The sequence below is a fragment of the Bos grunniens genome, chromosome 7, assembly GCF_055505025.1.
Source record: "Bos grunniens cultivar Pamir isolate PY7600 chromosome 7, Bosgru_T2T1.0, whole genome shotgun sequence".
NCBI lineage: Eukaryota > Metazoa > Chordata > Mammalia > Artiodactyla > Bovidae > Bos > Bos grunniens.
Window position 1 is genome coordinate 21376757 of NC_141171.1, and position 20822 is coordinate 21397578.

At 55.7% G+C, this 20822-nt stretch overlaps 1 protein-coding gene across 13 annotated transcripts in view; it reads left to right on the forward strand.

Moving 5' to 3' along the window:
* The window catches only part of DOT1L (DOT1 like histone lysine methyltransferase), a 52615-nt gene that overhangs the window by 14673 nt on the left and 17120 nt on the right, over positions 1 to 20822 (forward strand). For 11 of the 13 annotated variants that reach the window (XR_015166875.1, XR_015166874.1, XM_086410298.1 and 8 more), the window contains 7 exons: positions 5661 to 5735; positions 8036 to 8099; positions 8642 to 8870; positions 10014 to 10108; positions 10556 to 10618; positions 16192 to 16247; positions 17939 to 18018. Coding sequence is in view for 11 of the 13 variants with exons in the window: in XM_086410298.1 (XP_086266424.1) it covers positions 5661 to 5735; positions 8036 to 8099; positions 8642 to 8870; positions 10014 to 10108; positions 10556 to 10618; positions 16192 to 16247; positions 17939 to 18018 (662 nt within the window). In the remaining 2 variants the exon portion in view is untranslated. The remainder of the gene's footprint in view (positions 1 to 5660; positions 5736 to 8035; positions 8100 to 8641; positions 8871 to 10013; positions 10109 to 10555; positions 10619 to 16191; positions 16248 to 17938; positions 18019 to 20822) is intronic. The other 2 variants (XM_086410309.1, XM_086410300.1) reach the window with 2 other exon arrangements.

Genomic DNA, 20822 nt, shown 5'->3' on the forward strand with positions numbered 1-20822 from the left:
AGCTCCTCATTGCGGTGACTTCTCTTGTTGCGGCGCATGGGCTGTAGGACTCTTGGGCTTCAGTGGCTGTGGCTCCTAGTCTGTAGGCACAGGCTCAGTAGTTGTGACGGATGGGCTCAGTTGCTCAGTGACATGTGGGAGCTTTCTGGATCAGGGATCGAACCTGTGTCTCCTGCAGTGGCAGGTGAACTCTTTACCACCGAGCCACCAGGGATTCCCGTTTTTAATTAATAAAAATCGTGGGGGAAATTCTTGGAGACTGTGCAGAGATCCTGTTTCTTCTTGGACTTTTGCAACTGATAGGATCCAGAAGTAAATCTCACTGTGGAGAACTAGTTACCAGGGCATTCGAAGGGCTGTTCTGTTTTGCTTTCCTCCCCTACCCTGTTAGTCACTGGAGCTTTTCTGGGAGGAAGGGCTGTTCCCCTGTAGGCACTGCTTTCATCCTGTGGGTCCTAGCCCACTTCTGCTGCACCTGCTTTGCTCCTCAGTCGTTCCTGTGCTGGCCTGGGGGGCTCTCTGGATTTGTGCCCCAGCCCCTTGACTTGACCCTGCCTGCTCTCAGCACAGCCTCACTATCTGGAGCCCCAAGATGCTCCACAGCCATCTTGAGTTTGCTGTGTCCCAGCCCAAGTCAGCCGCTTTCCCAGAGAGCTCTGGTCTCCTCCCCTGGAGAGGAGTTTGTGCTGCTTTTTAGAGATAAAGTTGTTTGTCTTCTTACTGAGTTATAGGGATTCTTAGCATATTGCGTCTGCGAGTGTCCAGTGAGATAGGCATGGCTGACCGCGACTTTAATGGCATCTTGATGAAGTTTTTAACTTATCAACTCATTTCTTGATGGTTAGTTGTTTGGGTCATAGCCAGGAATCTTTACCTGCAGAGTCAGGCAGTTAGTCTCCCGTTTTGGGGGGGAAGGTCTGGGGTTTTAGGTTTTACATCCAGGTTTTAAGATCAGTTGTGAATTAGTCTTTGTGTCTAATGTGGGTTTGTGTTTATGGGGGTCAAGATTCTTTTTTCCCGATCAACATTCTATCCTTCCAGCCTTATTTATTGAAATATTCCTTGCCTTGGTGCTTTGGTCAAAAATCATTTGTTAAAATTTAGTTTATTTCTGGATTCCATGTCCTGTATGGTTGATCTGTCTGTTCACCTCTCTGCCAATACCATCCTCATTCTTTTTTGCTGTTGGCTGTGCATGGGCTCTGTTGTTGCAGCACGTGGACTTAGTTACCCTGCGACATGTGGGATCTTAGTTCCCTGATCAGGGATCGGACTCTTCGTCCCCTGCACTAGGTGAAGTCTTAACCACTGGACCACCAGGGAAATCCCACCGTCACACTCTTGGTTACTGTAGATTCACAGTACATCTCAAATCAAGGCGGTGTGAATTTTGCAACAGTGCTTTTCTAAAAAAAATATGTATATTATTTATTTGGCTGTGCTGAGGCTTCAGTTCAGTTCAGTTCAGTCACTTAGTTGTGTCTGACTCTTTGCGACCCCATGAATCACAGCACGCCAGGCCTCCCTGTCCATCACCAACTCCCGGAGTTCACTCAGACTCACGTCTGTCGAGTCAGTGACGCCATCCAGCCATCTCATCCTCTGTTGTCTCCTTTTCCTCCTGCCCCCAATCCCTCCCAGCATCAGAGTCTTTTCCAATGAGTCAACTCTTCGCATGAGGTGGCCAAAGTACTGGAGTTTCAGCTTTAGCATCATTCCTTCCAAAGAAATCCCAAGGCTGATCTCCTTCAGAATGGACTGGTTGGATCTCCTTGCAGTCCAAGGGACTCTCAAGAGTCTTCTCCAACATCACAGTTCAAAATCAATTTGAACTGTATCAATTCTTCAGCGCTCAGCTTTCTTCACAGTTCAACTCTCACATCATACATGACCACTGGAAAAACCATAGCCTTGACTAAACCGACCTTCATTGGCAAAGTAATGTCTCTGCTTTTGAATATGCTATCTAGGTTGGTCATAACTTTTCTTCCAAGGAGTAAGTGTCTTTTAATTTCATGGCTGCAGTCACCATCTGCAGTGATTTTGGAGCCCAAAAAAATAAAGTCTGACACTGTTTCCTCTGTTTCCCCATCTATTTCCCATGAAGTGATGGGACCGGATGCCATGATCTTCGTTTTCTGAATGTTGAGTTTTAAGCCAACTTTTTCACTCTCCTCTTTCACCTTCATCAAGAGGCTTTTTAGTTCCTCTTTACTTTCTGCCATAAGGGTGGTGTCATCTGCATATCTGAGGTTATTGAGATTTCTCCCGGCAATCTTGATTCCAGCTTATGCTTCTTCCAGCCCAGCATTTCTCATGATGTACTCTGCATATAAGTTAAATAAGCAGGGTGACAATATACAGCCTTGAGGTACTCCTTTTCCTATTTGGAACCAGTCTCTTGTTCCATGTCCAGTTCTAACTGTTGCTTCCTGACCTGCATACAGATTTCTCAAGAGGCAGGTCAGGTGGTCTGGTATTCCCATCTCTTTCAGAATTTTCCACAGTTTATTGTGATCCACACAGTCAAAGGCTTTGGCATAGTCAATAAAGCAGAAATAGATGCTTTTCTGGAACTCTCTTGCTTTTTCCATGATCCAGCGGATGTTGGCAATTTGGTGTCTGGTTCCTCTGCCTTTTCTAAAACCAGCTTGAACATCAGTAAGTTCACAGTTCACATATTGCTGAAGCCTGGCTTGGAGAATTTTGAGCATTACTTTACTAGCGTATGAGATGAGTGCAATTGTGGGGTAGTTTGAGCATGGGGTCGCAAAGAGTCGGACACGACTGAGCAACTGAACCGAACTGAACTGAACTTGAGCATTCTTTGGCATTGCCTTTCTTTGGGATTGGAATAAAAACTGACCTTTTCCAGTCCTGTGGCCACTGCTGAGTTTTCCAAATTTGCTGGCATATTGAGTGCAGCACTTTCACAACATCATCTTTCAGGATTTGAAATAGCTCAACTGGAATTCCATCACCTCCACTAACTTTGTTCGTAGTGATGCTTTCTAAGGCCCACTTGACTTCACATTCCAGGATGTCTGGCTCTAGGTCAGTGATCACACCATCGTGATTATCTGGGTCATGAAGATCTTTTTTGTACAGTTCTTCTGTGTATTCTTGCCACCTCTTAATATCTTCTGCTTCTGTTAGGTTCATACCATTTCTGTCCTTTATCGAGCCAATCTTTGCATGAAATGGTCCCTTGGCATCTCTAATTTTCTTGAAGAGATCTCTAGTCTTTCCCACTCTGTTGTTTTCCTCTATTTCTTTGCATTGATCACTGAGGAGGGCTTTCTTATCTCTTCTTGCAACATAAGGGATCTTCGATCTTCATGGTGACGTGCAGGATCTTAAGTTTTGGTATGTGGGATCTAGTTCCCCAACCAGGGCCCAAACCCCGGCCTCCCCAGCATTGGGAGCACATTCTTAGCCACTGGACCACCAGGGAAGTCCCATTGCTGTTATTTTTAAAAACTATCTTGGCTCTTCTAGATTCTCTGCCCTTGTATGTCAGTTTGAAAATTGGTTTGTCCGTTTCTCCAAAAAAGCCTAACTGAACTTTTTTAGAAGAATCACTTTGCAGTTTAGTTTGAGGAGGAGGTTTAACAATATTTAGTCTTATATTTCACGAGCATTTTTTGTTTATTTATTTATGTTGCCTTTAATTTTGTCAGCAATGTTTTGTTGTTTTCGGTGTAGAAGTCAAGATCATTCCTAGGTATTTATGTTTGAATGTTATTTTGAGTAACATGTAAAACTTCTCTTGTTCTAAATTCTTTGTTGCTGGCATGTGTAAGTACAGTTGACCTGTATCCTGTGACCTTGCTGAACCCACACGAGTTCTGGTAGCTTCTCCATAAACTCTTCAGGTTGGCCCATGCACTGAATTGTGTGGCATCCCTCCATGAGGAGGATGGTTTTGCTTTTTCCTTCCTGGCCTTTGTGCTGTTGGTTGTTTTTTCCTGCCGTGTGAACGCTGTCCGGGCCCTGTGGTAGAAGGCTGGAGGCCCCAGTCCTTCCCTGCCGTTGGGGTGTGGATGCCCTCCCAAGAAAAGCAGATGTGCTGGAGAAGTGCTCGCCAGAGGTAGTGGTCTCTGCTCCGAAGGCCCGTGGAGAGAGACTGATGACATGGGGACAGTGACTTGGGTTCCCTTGGGTCTGAGGGAGCTGGCACTGCCCAGCCAGCCTTGGGGACTGTGGGTGGGTCTCGCAAAGAGGGGAGCCAGACCCCTCATGTGGGAGCGCTGGCCGCCCAGTGGCTAGGGCCAGTGTGTGTGTCAGAGGGTCCCTGGGGCGGGTGGGCACGCACAGTGAGAGAACTGCCCCTCCCTGCTTTCCAACCCTTGGCCTCCTTGGGCCCCCCTGGCAGAGCCCACAGCAGCGAAGGGACAGCAGCTCCTCCAGCCCTCCCCGCCCCTCCATCAGGTGGAGGGTGGCTCTTTCCAGTCCTGTTTGATGAAAGTTTTTATTGTGAATGGAAACTGATTTCATCACCTGTGTCTTCTGCATGTGTTGAGACAATTGTATGATTTTTTTTTTCTCCTTTATTCTCTCAGTGATGTGAATTACAGTGACTAGTTATAGAGTGTTAAACAATCTTCCATTCCTGGGATAAACTCCATTGGAATAAGATGTGTTGCTGACTTCGGCTTGCTAACATTTCTAGAGGAGTTTTGTGTTTGCGTTTTTGAGGGATGCCAGGTTAACAGCTGCATCTTTACAAGGCTTTGTCCTCTGGTTTTGGTCGTATGGCAGCGTTGGCCTCCCCAAGCTGGAGAGGGTCCGCATCACCACTTCCGCAGTGGTTGGCAGAACTCGCCGGCGCAGCTCTGTGGGCTGGGAGTCTCTTTCTGGGAGAAAGTCACATCGCTTTCTGTGCTAGGTGTCGCGCTCTTCAGGTGTTTGGCTTCTTGTGTCGGTTTTGGTAATTTGCATCTTTTAAGGAATTTGTTCACTTCTCCTAAATTGTTGAGTTCATTGACATGCCACTTTTCGCGGTATCCCTTATTTTCCTTTTATTCCCTGTAAGCTCTGTCATGATGACTCTTCTTTCACAATTTTTCTCCAGATTGTATCAGGATCCAGTCAGGGTTCCACCTTGGGATCAGCAGATTCCCCCTCCATCTCTTTTTCCCCCACTGCAATATTTTTTGTTTTCATTTTTTGTGGGGGTGATCTCAGTCCCTGTCCAGGCATTGGATCCTGGCCCTCAACAGTTAAGGCACCGAGTCCTAGCCGCTGGGCCACTAGAGAAGTCCGGCGGTTGAAGAAACCCTGTTATTTGTCTTGGGATTAGTTCATTCTTCAAATAATCGTTCCCTTTTATTTCTGGTGGATGCATTGCTTTTCAGACTCTCTGATTTAAGCTGATTGGTGTCCTAGACCCTGTAACACGTTAAATCCATTGAGCTCCCAATGGCCAGCGTTGTTTAAACGCGAAGCAACATGAAACTTGTGTAATTCGTAAGGACAGCATCCTCCTAAGACCATGTCTTTACATTGTTTGTTTTGAAGTCACGCCCCCCTTCAATCTTTCACATTTTGAGTTGAGTAGCCAGAATGTTTTGTTTTTGTATTTGCAGAGTCAACAGTGTTTAAGAACAGCATTGAGAGTACAAGATAGAGCACTAATACTAGTTTCCTTTGCGTTTCAGATGGGTCTGTGAAGAAATCCCGGATCTCAAGCTTGCTATGGAGAATTACGTTTTAATTGACTACGATACCAAAAGGTAAGCGGAGTTGTGCCGGGGCTGCGTCTCCACCGGGGACGGGCTCCATGTGTGTGGACACAGGCTAAATTTAGACCTTCCTCGACACTGCAGGCTGATGGGAAGTTTCCTTTTAGACTTGGCCATAGCCAGCACGGAGTTATTTTGGTAGGAAATGTTTATCAAATATTGGCAGAGGCTGTCGGAGTGAGGACATAATTGGAAAGTGGGATCGACGTGTGTAAAGCTGGAGTTGCTCTCTCCACGGCAGCGACTGCTGTCGCTGGCCTAGCATCTCAAGCCTCGGCCCCCAGCTCCAGCCAGGTCTCATATGGTTTTGGCTGCTCCCTGCAGTTTCCTCAGGCACATCCTGGATCTCCTAGAAAAGTCCTGTGGGTGGGGAAGGGCGAGGCCGGGTCTGGAATGCCTGCCTGGAATTCCTTTTTGTTTTTCTTTGAGAGACTCTCCTGCCTCTTTCAGCTCTTGGCAGGCTCGCTTTGATCGCTCACAGACTGTGGGCCTAGGTGACTGCTCTTGACAGAGAAGGTGGCCCCAAGGCGCCTGCAGGCCCCCGCGCAGGCTGAGTGGTCTCACTCCTGTGTCTGGAGGACTTGCCGGACTCAGTCAGCCCTAGTCCCTTCCCCTCACTGCCCACCTCCTCCCGGTCCGATAATTGGCACAGGTGGCCGTTACGGGTTCAGGTGGCTGGGTGCATGCGTCGGCCCTGACTCCAGGGTGCAGGTGCCTGTGGACGCTAACCTTGAACGTCGGTCTTGAGATCCACACGGTTCACATTTCCTGGTGGTCAAGGGCCGAGTGCCTGGCTCAAGCAGTGGAGTGTTGAGAGGTGCTTCTGCTCCAAGGTGCTTGCGCAGAGAGGGGGAGTATCGAACTTCCTAAGCAGACTGAAAGGATTCCGGGTTGGGAGAGGGCAGGCGCAGTCTGGTGGTGACTTGCCACCCCCTGCAACCCAAGTGACCTCAGAGTCCTGCCCAGAGCAGGGGTCTGTGAGGGCAGGGCTGGCACAGCGGGGCCCAGGTGCCAGGTTCCTCTGAGCCTCCATGTGTGTGCATTCTCCCAGGAGAAGGTATGCCAGGGTGTAGTCAGGGGCTCTGATGGGGACATGGAAACTGGAGCACGAGGAAGGAATCTGGGAACTAGTGCGTGTTTTCTCCCTGAGGACAGCCAGATCAGAGTGTTGGCACTTGCCCTGGCTGCCCACTACTGGCCTGTGTTCCCAGGGTCCCTTTTGGGCTGGCATTGGGCTGGACTCCTCCCTGAGCATACAGTTAGCTCCTCCAGAATGGGTTTCCCACCTCATCGTGTCAGCCTGCTTCCGGCATATTAGAGCTGTGTGTCCCCTCGCTGTCTGTGTGGGGTTTCACTGGCCTCGCCCACGTCTGCTGTTTCCCGTTATCGAGGTCTCTGGCTTTTCAGCTTCTGCTGCTATTCTCAGATTGACGTGCCATGTGGTTACAGGTCCGTTTAGATCCCTTTGCTTCTGTTAGAAAAGGAAGTGCACTTAAGCTCTTGGGGTCCATCCAGGGTCCAGGGTCGAGGGGTCTTGATGCAGGTTGAAAGAGGCTGTGGGTGGGTGCCCCCCCTCCATGTCTCTGCATACATCTCAGGGGTCCCTGGGCTCTTGGTGCTCACTGGGGAGCAGCTATCTTGCTGCCCAGCATGTGGGTGGCGTTAGGAGACACACCCCAAGTGACCGCCCCCTCCTCCGTGCAGCACAGATGCCGGGGTAGACCCCTCGTGCGGTGAGCATTGAGCCGCTCAGTGCGGGTACTGACAAACATGGATGCCCCAGATATCCTCTGGGAGAACCCGGGTTGGGGGTTTCCATTGAACACTACCCCCTGATGTGGGGAGAAGCCGAGTTGACGACTCCCTCGCTGGATCTCTGACGCGGACGCTTGTATCTGGGCGAGTGTCAGCAGTTCACACTGTTAGGTAAATGGAAGCCACACCAGCAGGAAGGCGGGTGTTGACCTCTGTCTGCAGGGTTGGGGTGTTGATTATCGTCCCCTCCCACCCAACTAGCAGAGCCGGGAGCCCTCCCTGCCTGCAGTGGCCCTTGGCACCCAGCTGTCCCCCAGCCCTGGGGCAGCGGGACTTCCTGCATCTACAGGTAGGGGTGAGGCCAGTCTTGGTCTGCCTGCCTTGTTCTGTGAACAGCTGTGATGCTCATTCCTCACCCGAGCCCTCAGGGCACAGTGAACTGAGGCTCCCTCCCCATGGCCTCTGCCCCCTCCCCTGAGGCCTGGTGGCTTGTTCTGAGCCCAGCGGTGACCAGTGCCTTCCCTTGCTTGTTTTAGCTTTGAGAGTATGCAGAGGCTCTGTGACAAGTACAACCGGGCCATCGACAGCATCCACCAGCTGGTAGGTGGCCTTCACCCTCACCTCGGACCTGTCTCATCATCTTGGCCCCCCGAGCTGTGGTTCAGGCCCCCTCCTTGCCCATCAAGTCATGGTGTGGGGTCTGCAGTGTCCCAGGGTGTGGACCCTATGGCCCGGGGCTGGAACTGTGTTGATGCAGATGGCTGGGACTGAGCTGGCCACGTTGCCTGCCAGGCGATCCCAGCCCTTGTGGATGCCCTGGGAGCCGTGCTGAGCCAGCCAGCGACAGGGAACCTTCCTGGGGCTTCTCCTCCATGGGTGCTCTGGGCTCCAGGACAGACCAGCTTGTGGGGAGAGCAGTGCCAGGGAGCTTGCTCTGCCCAGGTCCCAGCTGCACGTGCATGCATGCACACCCCCACACATCTGTACATGCACACACTCCATCTACACACATGCACGTAGGTTCACACCACTGGCACACACACTCAGGCTCACACACGCTCCTGCGCACTCGTGTCCCCACTGGGGTGGGGCAGCGGGCTGGGTGGTGTGGCCCTGCAAACTGTGTGTGTGCCCTTTCGCAGTGGAAGGGCACCACACAGCCCATGAAGCTGAACACACGGCCATCCACGGGGCTCCTGCGGCACATCCTGCAGCAGGTCTACAACCACTCAGTGACCGACCCTGAGAAGCTCAACAACTACGAGCCCTTCTCCCCAGAGGTGTATGGGGAGACCTCCTTCGACCTGGTCGCCCAGATGATCGATGAGATCAAGATGACCGAAGATGACCTGTTCGTGGACCTGGGCAGTGGTAGGTGGGGGCTCTTCCCCCCTGCCCCTTTCCCTGCTCCTTGTGCTTGCAGGATGGCCTCCTCATGAGGAGAGGTTCCAGGGGCTGGGGCCTGGCGGGCGCCCGTGGGTGTGCCATGTTGCCTGAATGAAGAAGCCATGGGCCACATTGTCCTGGTGGGACTGTGCAGGTGACAGGCTGCCCAAGGGGCTCCCTGGCCTGTGGTTGGGCTGCTCTGTCAGGAACCCCAAGCACAGCACTCTGGGGTCGCCACTGCTCCCAGTAACCTACTCACAGACCCCAAGGTCCCGTCCCATATGGCGTGGCCTCCACACTTGAGAAGGGCCCTGCAGATGGACAAAGGTGGCTTCTCTGGTGGCATTGTCATTGGCTTAAACTCTGAAGTGTACAATTCATATTCTAATAAGCGTACACACGGTTGAAGGTTATTTCTAGAAAAGACCGTGTGTCAGAAGGCTTATGATTTCTGAAAACTGCTGGCCTCCTCAGACCCCAGGTCCCCTAGCTTCTCCTGTCCCCCGGGAGGGACCCCATGTTCTCTCCCTGTTTACCCTATGTTTCCAAATAGAGGCTTGTTTCCATCATTGGACTCTGTTCTGTTCAAAATGGGAAAACTTGGGGCTCCTGACACTTTATTTAAAGTGCATGTGGCCTGAGTTCAAGCAGGAACAGTTTCAGAAGCCTCCTTTGTCTGTGAGCTGAGTGTCCATAAATCCTGCCGTGTCCTGCGGGCGTGTGCCGTGTGGGGTCTCCCGCCACCACTCTGGGCCGCTCCTGACTCAGGTGGACGGTGGAACATGGTTCATTGGTTGGGGGGGGCTTCCTCCCAGGGGTCACTGTGCCTCAAAAAGGCGTGTCTGCGTGTGCACAGTGAATGCCCTGTGGGGCCGTGGACCATGGCAGGTCCCAGTTGGGTGGCCATAGAGCATCTTCTTTGTGATGAAATGGAGCACGGCTGGGTTGGGGGTAGCGGCGGTGCTCAGCCCATGGCCTGGGGCATTTGAACACATTCTGTGACCCCAAAGGACACTCGGGGACTTTCACCAAGAGGCCATGGCCTCCGCCTAATGATCTTGTTGTCATGGCCCCAGCGGCTGGGTGTGTCCTGCTGTGCGTCTGACCCCCCTGTCTCTCCCCCTGAAGGAGTGGGCCAGGTTGTGCTGCAGGTTGCCGCGGCCACCAACTGCAAACATCACTACGGTGTAGAGAAAGCTGACATCCCAGCCAAGTACGCGGAGGTGAGTGGCCCTGGGCCCTGGACGCAGCCACATCTGTGTCACTTTTGTTTCCAGCCTTGGTGTGCAGCGACCTGCAGGATAGGGGGCAGTCTGTGCTGGGGTTGAGGGAAGGTCGGGGAGGGGGTCCTTGCTTCATGTGTCCCTGAAAGACTTGCGGCCGTGTCCCCTGGTTCCCCTGGCGCTGGGGCTCAGCTGGCATCACCCTTGTGCCAGTATCTGCCGGGGGTTGGGGTAGGGGAGGCAGCAAGGTCTGAGGAGTGCGCGTCTCAGTGGTGGTGTCGCCATGGGAAACCGTTTAGAGTTTGTGGTTTGCACGTCTGCCCACTATGGTTCCCTGCGGTCAGGCTCCTTTGCCGAGAATCCTGGAGCGGGGCGGGCATGGGGAGGACAGGGGCGCCCTCCTGGCCACCGGGTCCCTGACGGGCTGTCTGGTTTGGCTCTTTGCAGACCATGGACCGAGAGTTCAGGAAGTGGATGAAATGGTATGGAAAAAAGCATGCAGAATACACAGTGAGTGCCATCGCTCCATGCCCCCTCCCCGGCTAAGGGTGCAGCCCCGCCCTCTGCGCCGCCTCCCCTGACCCGCCGCCCCTCCTTTCCCTGCCCGGAGCCCCCTCCCCACCACTTTCACTGCCTCCTGGCCACCTGCCGCCTCCTTTCTGTGGGCCTTGTAGGCAGTCGACTCCTCCGGCCCCGCACTCTGCCCCACTTCTCTTCCTCGGGCACCCAGCGGTGCCTCGGGAGCACTGGCTCTTTCAGGACCACGTGTGGGGGCGGTGGGGTGTGGGCTGGCCAAGGGCATCTTTCTCGTGCTTGCCCCCTGCCCACAGCAGTGAGGCCCCACCGACGAGCTGGCCTGGTGCCACTGCCCCTGTGCCCCTCTCCCTGCATCTGTCAGCTCGGCCTTCACTGCCGAGGTTCTCTGGGTCTCGCTCCTGGATCCTGATGTTCTGGCCTCTCTCTGCTCCTCTTGCCCGGGTGTCCAACTCCATGTTCTCAGCTCCAGCGCGTCTCTGTGCCCAGGGCTTTGACAGCCACTGCAGGTTTCAGTGGCCTGTGGACATAGGGCTGCCATGCAGCCTCCATCTTCAGGACTGTGGCCGGGGCATTTCAGGGGGAAGGTCCCAAACCGGCTCTTCAGCACACACTTCACTTCTCGTCCCAGGTCCCCCAGGGCCCCAAGCTCCACCTGGCTGCGATGTGGTCTTCCTGGTCCCTCTGAAGGTTCCTGACATTGCTTGTGTCTTGCTCTTGGGGGTCCTGGGGGACAGGGGGCTATGGGGCCAGAGCTAGCATTCCTTGTTGCCTCAGGGAATAGAATGGTGCGTGTGATTCCAGAGGTTGTCCTTGTTGCCTCGGGGAATAGAATGGTGCCTGTGATTCCAGGGGGTGGGGAGCCAGCAGGAGAGACAGGGTTTCGGCCCTAGAGCCACCTGACTGGTTCTCCTTTCAGGGATGGCACCCTCAGTATTGATGTGAAAGTCCAGTCTCAGCTCACCTGGATTTAAGATATCTCATAGGTGGTCCTTGATTGTGTGGTTCATCTCTAGGCCTGTGGTTTCTTTTGGGGTGATTCTCAAGGGGTGTGAGGTCTGGTCTAGATTCATCTCTCTCTGAGTGGACGTCCAGCCATCCCATGCCATCTGCTGCAGAGACTGCCCCTCTCTGCTGAGCCATCTCTGTTGTGTCATCAGCAGCCATACTCAGTGGGTGCTCTGCTCTCCTCCGTTCCACGCTGGCACCCCCCCCATCCCCACCCCCACCCCCGGTCTGCTCTCAGCAGCCCTGCCATGATAGCATCGTGGGAGTCAGCCCAGAGTCCGGTAGCTTCAGGCCTCCAGCCTCATTCTCCGGCCTAGGAGGTGAGCCGTTGACTTCGTACGCGGTCTGTTAACGGATGATGAGGCCTTTATCTGCAGCCTTGCTGTAGTTGCTGGTATTACTTCTGGGTGACTGTTGTTGCGGTTGTTGATTGTTTTCGTTTTTCTCCATAGAATAGAAGATTTGAAGGTTGAGCTAGCCTTCCAGGCCTGAGGTCAACCCCATCTGGCCTTGGGAATGGCTCCTTTTTGTTGTGGGTATTTGCAGCCCAGGGGGATACTGGTTTCCTCCTCTCCTGAGTCTGACTTTGGCGTCCAGTTGATGCTGACCCCATGTCGGGAGGTTAGCCATCACCCTCTGCTTCTGCCCTGCTTTCCCTGGGCCAGGACTTGCCCATCTGCAGTGTGGGCCGAGCTCCCCTCCCCTTTCTCTTGGTGGGATTTCTCACAGGTTTCTTCCCCTCGGTGAAAGGTGAGGGGTGTCACCCCTGGCCCCCATGTCCTCCCACGCCTGCAGTCTTCTAGTGTTTGTTGCTCAGGCTGAGGGAAATTAGTCCAGTTCATTTCTGTTTCCGAGAAACTTCTGTCCTGTCCCCAGTCCCACTGGTATGCTGATAAGAGTTCCTGGATGGCTTGCCGTTTTCCTAAGGCCTCACAACCTCCTCAGAGAAGGCAATGGCACCCCACTCCAATACTCTTGCCTGGAAAATCCCATGGATGGAGGAGCCTGGAAGGCTGCAGTCCACGGGGTCGCTAAGGGTCGGACATGACTGAGCGACTTCACTTTCACTTTTCACTTTCATGCATTGGAGAAGGATATGGCAACCCACTCCAGCGTTCTTGCCTGGAGAATCCCAGGGACAGGGGAGCCTGGAGGGCTGCCGTCTATGGGGCCGCACAAAGTCGGACACGACTGAAGTGAGTTAGCAGCAGCAGCACAACCTCCTAAAACGCAGGTCTTTAAAATTATAAAGTGCTTCTTGCTTCTGATGAGAGGGCCAAATGGTTGAAACATGTGATGTAAAAGCCTGGTTGATTCAGTCCCCAGAATGCCCCGTGGACCCACAGCAGCCTGCGGTGCTTGATTCACAGTGTGGTTCTAGCTGCTGGCACAACACCCACGGCTGGAGGCCAAGGCGAGGGTGAAGCTGGTGGGCTGCCTGCCTGGTGGGTCGCTGCTCCCTGCCCCCTCTCTTGGCAATGTCGGGAGGCAGTGCAATGTGAGAGGAGGGTGATTGGGAGTTGGTGGCATGTCAGCTGGTGCACTGGCGGGGCCCCTGCGTGGAAACCTTGTTCTCTGCCTCCTGAAGGCCAGGCACTCATCAGGGCCCTGCTCTTAGGCCCCACGAGGTGGCTGCGAGCAGAACTTGGCTCTGAGGACTCTTAAGTCGTGGCTTTGGCTGCTGTGTCTGGAGCGGCAGCCGGCAGTGCCTCTGGTGTCCAGGCAGCCCTACTCCAGGAAGGCGTGGTGACAACTCCGGCCCAATGCCTGGACTTGGCGGGAGCTTGCGTGCTAGGTCTGGGGAGGCCCTCCTCGAGGTTCTGTGTGGCTTCGAGCAGGTGCCTGGTCGGCAGGCAGAGTCCTGCCTCCATCACTTGATGATAGACGAGGGACAACAGACACCCTAGCCTGTGTGTTTACTTGCGGGCGCCGGAGCCTCCTCCTGGGTCCCCCCTCCTGTTGAAGCCCTGGGCCCTCTCTGTGCCTGGCTTCTGCCTGTGTCCCCAGCACGTCAGGGTGCCCCTTTGCCTGGGGACGTCTGAGTGACCGCATGCCATTGGTGCCTGGTGGCAGGCCTGGCACAAGCAGGTAGTTCTAGGAAGTGCCGCTGAAGGATGTGCCCCCAGCCAGGTGGCAGCGTGGACCCCAGTGGGCAAGGCTGCCCTCGGGCTGGTGCAGTCAGGTTGGCAGGGATCTGGTGCTGCTGACAGGCCGCCCAGAGCACGAGCCCTGCCCTCCTCCAGTGGCTCTAGCACATAGCAGCTCCGAGGGACTGGCTGGCAGTCGGGCACTGCTTCTGAGCCTGTGGCTGTTCCAGGGCAGGTGGCAGGGTGACTTGAGTCTGGGGCAACTGTCGCTGGCTCCCACCCTGTGGCTTTGGGTGGGGCCTCCCCGGGGCCCCCCAGGAGGGAGTGCTTTCTGCAGGGGGAGCATGTGCGCCGTGTGGTGTGGGTGGTGGCCATAGGCGGAGGCCTGTGGTGAGGGGGCCTGCACCCGCCCTGTCTGGTTCTCGACCTGGAGCAGGGACACACCGGGGGTCTCCCTGGTTGGGGAAGGGCGGTCACACAGGGCAGCCCTCATGCCGGTGTGGGGTGGGGCCATACGTGACCCTCCTCCCCGCACGTTCCTCTGCAGCTGGAGGTCTGGGCCAGCTGGGCCGGTCACAGTCCTCAGTGGGGGCGACAGGAAGGCTGTGCTTATCTTCCTGTCACTGTTAACTTGGGCACGTGGGCCCCAGCGACACAGAGCTGGCCCGGTCAGTCCCTGTCTTCAACCAATTATGGCCTGCCTGTGCCAAAAGGTGGTAGGTAGCCAGGTGGCCAGGCGGGCGGGACAATGGCTGTTTTCTTGCCCTGATCGTGAGGCCACCGCGGAGCAGTGGTGCTGTGGCTTCAGTGGTTTTCCTTGGGTGGGTGAGCCCCACAGAGAGGAGCTGCATTAGGCTGGGCTTGAGGGAGCCCGGGACACAGCAGTCGGCTGTCCTCACCTATTGGTGTGTTAGAGACAGGACAGAGCAAATAGAGGAAGGAGGCAGTGGATGAGTCCCAGGACCAGGCATGAGCTTTTAGTAGGGCTGAGCTCCCTCAGACAAGACGTGACAGCACCAGTGACGTGCAGTCCCTGGGGGGCTCATACAGACCCCGTGCCCAGATGAGACGTAATGGCACCAGGGAGGTGTGGTCCCCCGGGGGCTCACACAGACCCCATTCCCAGAGTTCTTTCTGGGTGCCAGTCATGCCGGTGTTGCTACCTACCGTGGCCAAGACCCCAGACTCCAAGAGGATGTGAGGTGTTTGCACGGACTGTGTGGGAACGCTGAGCACCCTCCCCAGGACACAGCCCTAGGCCTGCAGCATGAGATTTCTCCTGCACAGCATCACAAAGATTTTGAACTTGAATCAGTGCCCAGCCCCACTGGGCTGTGTGCAGGGAGCATTGGCAAACTTGGGAGACCCAGAGATGGATGCCCTGGACATGGACAGCCCTCCGCCAGCTCCCGGACCCTTTAGGATGGCTGCTTCTCTTCTGCCCAGCAAGGCTCGGCCCCTCCCACGCTGGGTGGTTTCTGTGTGCAGGGAGGGTGCTGAACCCGCAGCTGCTCTGCCTGGGCGCTGCCCGTTGGAAGGACCTCTGCTGGGTGGTGCTACCCCATTGCTGCCTGGAGGGCCTCCCGGTCACCTGAGGGCACTGGTGGGAGTGCAGACGGGGGCCCGTCAGCAGTCACCCCCACCTGCTCCCCCGAGGTGCTCTGCCTCTGAACTTGCCTGTTCTGGACATTTCCCATCAGTGAAATCACATCCTGTGTGTCCTTCTGTGTTTGCCTCTCACTGAACATCATATTCTCAGGGTCCATCCACATGGTAGCGAGTGCCAGGGCTTCTGAGGAATGCTTCTGGGTGTGGGGGGATATGTGTGTATCTGCTTGTCCATCAAGCAACACGTGCACTGTCCACACCTGTGCTCCGTGGACAGAGGTGTGCGGATGTTCCTGTGGGTGGACACTGGGAGTAGGATGATAACATTTTTTGAAGAATCATAAAATCAGATTTCTTGGTTTCTGAAATGTTACAGTTCTGGACAGTGAGGTTAACGAGACTTGTGTTGTCTCAGATGCACTTTGGCCTCGAGGCAAAATGAAATTAGTCCTCTGAGGGAGACAGTAGTGGGAGCAGTACTGGAAACGTCAGGATGCCCCCGGCACGGGGAGACCGCCCACAGCAGTGTGGGTGGGCGCTGGGCTGCACCCGGGCGCCCTGATGCTGTCACAGCCCTTGCAGTCCAGCTCTGTGGCACACGGTCGCCCTGAGGTGCCCCCTGCTGGCCATGCGTGGACATGGCGTTGGGACTTTCCAGCACCTTTTCCGGTGCTCTAGCAGCTGTGTCCGCGTGCATGGTCAGCCTGTGGCTGTGACCCTGGCCTTTTCCAAATCCTCCCAGTCAGGGCCTCTGATCATTCCATCTCTTTTTGGGGGGCAGACGGGGGTGGGACACAGAGGCAGCGAGACCCCAAGTGATGGGTTGTCCCTCTTATCTCCTTTCAGCTGGAGAGGGGGGACTTCCTCTCGGAGGAGTGGAGAGAACGGATTGCTAACACAAGGTACAGCCGGGGCCTGGGGGTGGGGCCGAGGGGCTGGGCTGGCAGGGGCGATGTGGCTTTCCCTCCCTGAGGGTCACACCAGCAGACAGGGCCCCGCCCCCCTGGCTCCCTGGGCTGGACAGCAGCAGCCACCGCCACCTGTCCTGAGCTTGCTGGGGGCCCCGCCTCTGTGTCCCTTGAGCTGGAGCCTGATCGGCACCCTCCTGGCACTGGCCATGGGGCCGTGTGCTCGCACACCTAGTGGCTCCCCGGGCCTCAGTGACCAAGGGGCGAGTGTGCCACGCGCTCTTGGCTCTGACCAGGGGAAGGGGTCACACTCGTTCTCTCTGACCTTGCGCACTCGCCTCCCCCTTTCTTCCACATGTGCTTGTTGCAGGGCGCCCTGAGCCCCGTCATTAACTTCTCGCTTACAGAGGTCTGACCCCATCTTTGATCTCAGTGAGGACGTCTTCCCTGAGGCGGGCACACTATCCCCCTTTTCTCGAGAAAACATGCAGGCTTGAGGTGTCCCCCTCAGTCTGAGTGTGGTGACTCCGTTGCAGCTGCTGTGGGGCCTTTCCTGTGGGGCCCTGCAGCTGTATCTGGGCTCCACAGTCATGGTCATGGCGAGGAAAAGCTGGCTGAGGGGCCTACTCCCCAGCCTTGGCTGCCTACTGTCCACCTGGCCTGGAGAACCTCAAGGCCCCGGGCTCTGCCAGCTCTCCAGACGGCGCCCTTGGCACTCTGCTTCCAGTCAGGGTGTCCCCCTACAACCTGCTCCTCTGTGCTGAGGGGCCTCATCCCCACTTCCACAGGCCTCAGAGCTGCCTTGTCTCCTTGCAGGTGACCCCAGTCAGAGCGGCCCAGGCTCTGTCCTGGTTCATGCCTTCTCCTGGCCAGTGCCCTTGAGACCCTGGCAGCCAGCCGGTCTTGTCAAGGCTCTGCCCGTCATAACCTCACCATCCCTGCGCTTTTTCCCAAGTAGGGGCTGGGAGAGCTTAGCCACCAGCTGAGGGCTCCCACTGCCACTCTCACAGCAGTCAGTGTGTCGTCGCCCTGGTCAGGCCCTGTGACTGTCCTTTTGCCGAGATTGAGGAGGAGCAGCTTGGGGCCGGCAGGCAGCTGGCTACTCTATCACATTCAAATGAGGAGGGAAACCCAGGTTGGGGGGGATCCCCCATGTGGACAGGAGCCGGGGGACAGAGGATGGCCAAGGGATGGGGGACCCTGGGTGGGGCAGGAGCCCCCGACTGCCTGGTGGTCATCTGCAGACAGAGCTTCTCAGGCCCTCAGACGCCAGAGAACATGGGAAAAACGGGAAGCCTGGGCCAGGCCCCGCCTCAGAAAAACTTTGTGCTGGGCCCTCAGGTGGTGGGCTCCCTTCCAAGTGTAGCTCAATGGGTCTGTGCTGCCTTCCTGCCCAGGCAGCCTCACCCCTGTGTGCTCATGTGGCCCAGCTTGTACTGCCCGTGCACCAGCCTCAGGGATGCCCGTGTCGGTGCAGGCCTTCCCCAGGGAGCCAGCAGCCTGCTTGTCATGGGACCTGGCTGCAGGGTCTGTGTTGGCGGCACCCAGGGCAGCCGTCACACCCCGTGGGTCCTGAGCCCGTGCCCCCGCTGCGGAGGAGGTGCGGACAGCGCTGCGGTGGAGGCGCTGCAGCTCTGTGCGTGTGCACGCAGAACCCGGCACTCAACTGGAGCATTGTTTTGCAGTGTTGTATTTGTGAATAACTTTGCCTTTGGTCCTGAGGTGGATCACCAGCTGAAGGAGCGGTTTGCAAACATGAAGGAAGGTAATGTATCCCTCTCCTGCTCTGCGCGTCCGTTCTGCATCCATCCTACGTCCGTCCCACGTCTGTCCCGTGTCCGTCCTGCTTGGGCCATGTAGCAGAGGCCTTCATCACGTATGCTGGGGTCCTGACTAGCATCCTCTGATCCAGCCCCAGTGGGAAGGCCTCGGGGGCGGGAGGGAGGGGTTTGTCTGTCCTTCTTGATGTCACCTAGGTTGCTGGCAGGGTGCCTCCCAGCTCAGCATGTGCAGTGAACAGAGCAGACCCCACCACTGCTTAGGCCAGAGCTTGCAGCTGCCTGGGAAACAGGTGGGGACCTGGTTAGCAGGGGAGTTGCAGGCTGTCCACATCATCTGGGTTTCCCGTGGACAGTGCGTAACTTCTTAGTTCAAGGATGTCCTGGGCACTTAACTGTGTGTCTCATATTGGAACTTGACCAAGTGGAAGTTCAGCCTGGGGGTGCTGGGGCTGCCCAGACCAGCCCTTTGACTTGGCTCAGGCCTTTCTCGTGTCTGGACCCTTGAGGCCTGGCTGGAGCCCCCCGCCACTTCCCCCCTCTCTGTTACTCTCTGTCCCAAGGCCGGGTGAAACCAGATGCGCCCAGGAGGGGACCTCACCTCTCTAGTTCTGAGTCTCAGAATCGCTGTGGGGCTGCTGGGCTGCTGGGCACAGCTCTGGAGGGAGAGATCATGAGAGCTTGAAAGCTGAGCTTCCATTCTGATTCTGAGTCAGAGTTCATGTAGTCTTTAGGAAGGGTGTGTGCTCCCTGTGTGTGTGAAAGTGTGCAGACTTGGGGCAACATGGGTGGTTTTATGGAGGGAGTGTTGATGGTGTCTGGTTAGAAGCTCATGGGGGATCTTGACAGTCCACATGGAGGCCGAGAGGAAGGTGCTGAGGCCGAGTTCTTGCTTCTGACTCTGCTAACCTCACTGGACTCCCCTCCCTCCTTTCCCCAACCTCTTCCTCTCCCCTTGCCACCCTTCGGAAACGCCAGGTTGTTGGATCTTCTTGTGTCCCAAGTGCCTCCTCCAGTCTATGGCAAACCTGAGCAGGGCTGTCCCCAAGTGGGGACTGAGAAGCCTCCAGACCACTGAAGGTACAGGGAGCAGGGATGCAGCTGCATCATGGTCTTGCGATGCTCAGGTGCAGCAGTCCATGGGGCATCCCTTCACGGTGCCCAGGGCATCCTGGTGCCTGTGGAGCATCACACCCATGAGGACTGATGTTCATTTGTATTCTCATCACCACCGCTGGGTCCCTGGGGAGTTGAGCTCTGGCTCAGGGTAGGAGAGCAGGTCTGGCATGTTCAGGAAGTGGGGATGGAAGAGCTTTTCCAGTCGTGACCCAGGACAGCAGGAGTCCCCTGTCCTGGAGGGAGGCCTCGCCTCACACGGGCGGGCACCCTGCCCTGCCTCCCTCATCCCCTACGTCCCTGTCCCCGAGGCTCCAGGGAGACCCCCATGTCTTCCTGAGGTCCGTGGCTGGGAGAGAAGCAGGGTAGGTCCTCCATGTTTCATCATGAAACATGTCAAGCGGACAGAGAGTTGAAAAGATCACCCAGCGTAGAAGCAGTTTCCAGCTGCCCTCAGCACTGCCAGCTGCATGTGTTTGCATGCGTGTGCAGGTGAGGACAAGCCTGAGCGTGCGGCAGGGGTCGCTCCTGATGGTTTATGGGAGTGAGTGCCTTCCCCCAGCCCCAGGCTCCACCCAGAGAAGAGCTTGATTTGCCATCCTCCTAGCTGGCCCAGGCATCTATCTGGCTGTGGGGTCCCACTTTGTAGCCTTTGGGCCTCGGGGCACAGCCCCTCCATTTGGACACTGCCCACTGGGCATCCTGAATCGTTGTCTTATGGAATGTCACCTGGGGTGCACTGGTTCCTCATGGTCTGCTTAATCTTGCCCTCTGCACCCCATGTCCTGAGTTCTCGGGTGTCACACATGCTTGGCTCCTGGCCCCTGGTGGGAGTGGGACTGCCTACCAGGCCCTCCTGTCACCTGGAATCTGTGGCCCTGCAGTGACATGCCCACAAAAGTCCTCTCAGCATATCCTGTTAGCCCTGAAAACTTGCTTGGGCTTTCTAATTAAAGCATCCTGGAACGTGTGGGCTTTACTCCCTCCCACTCCCCGGCCCTGCTCTTCAGACGCCCCCACGATGCCTGGGGGAGCCCCCAGACTCTGGCCACAGTGGCTGCTTAAATGTGCACCCAGCTGGCCAGGGACCTGTCATCACCGCCTCCCCACGGGGTGCCAGAGGCCAGGCTGCTGCTGGGGTGCTCTTTGTGCCTGGACAGTCAGGAGCATGTGAGCATGTGCTGAGGGGCTCATCCTGACCACTCCACTTTCCTGGTAACATATTTCTTTCACTTCTTTTTGGTAAGTTTATGTATTTTGTCCGTGTTGAGTCTTTTCTGCTGCACAGACTTTTCTCTAATTGTGGCCAGCGGGGGCTAATTTCTAGTTGTGCTGTGCAGGCTTCTCAATGCTTTGGATTCTCTTGTTGCAGAGCACTGGCTCTAGAGCACATGCTCAGTAGTTGTGGTACATGGGCTTAGTTGCTCCGTGGCACTTGGGTTCCTCGTGGACCAGGGATTGAACCCATGTCGCCTGAGTTGACAGGCAGATTCTTAAAAACTGAGCCATCAGGGAAGCTGCTCTTTGACATTTATTCTTGGTTCTTTATTTCTTACACTGGACAGTTTCAGTCCTTCTTGCATTGATGCATTTAGAGACAGCGTTTCATACAGGGTAGGGGGAAGCTTTTGTACTCTGAAGGTAACATCACCAGTCACAGTGATCTCTCTGCATA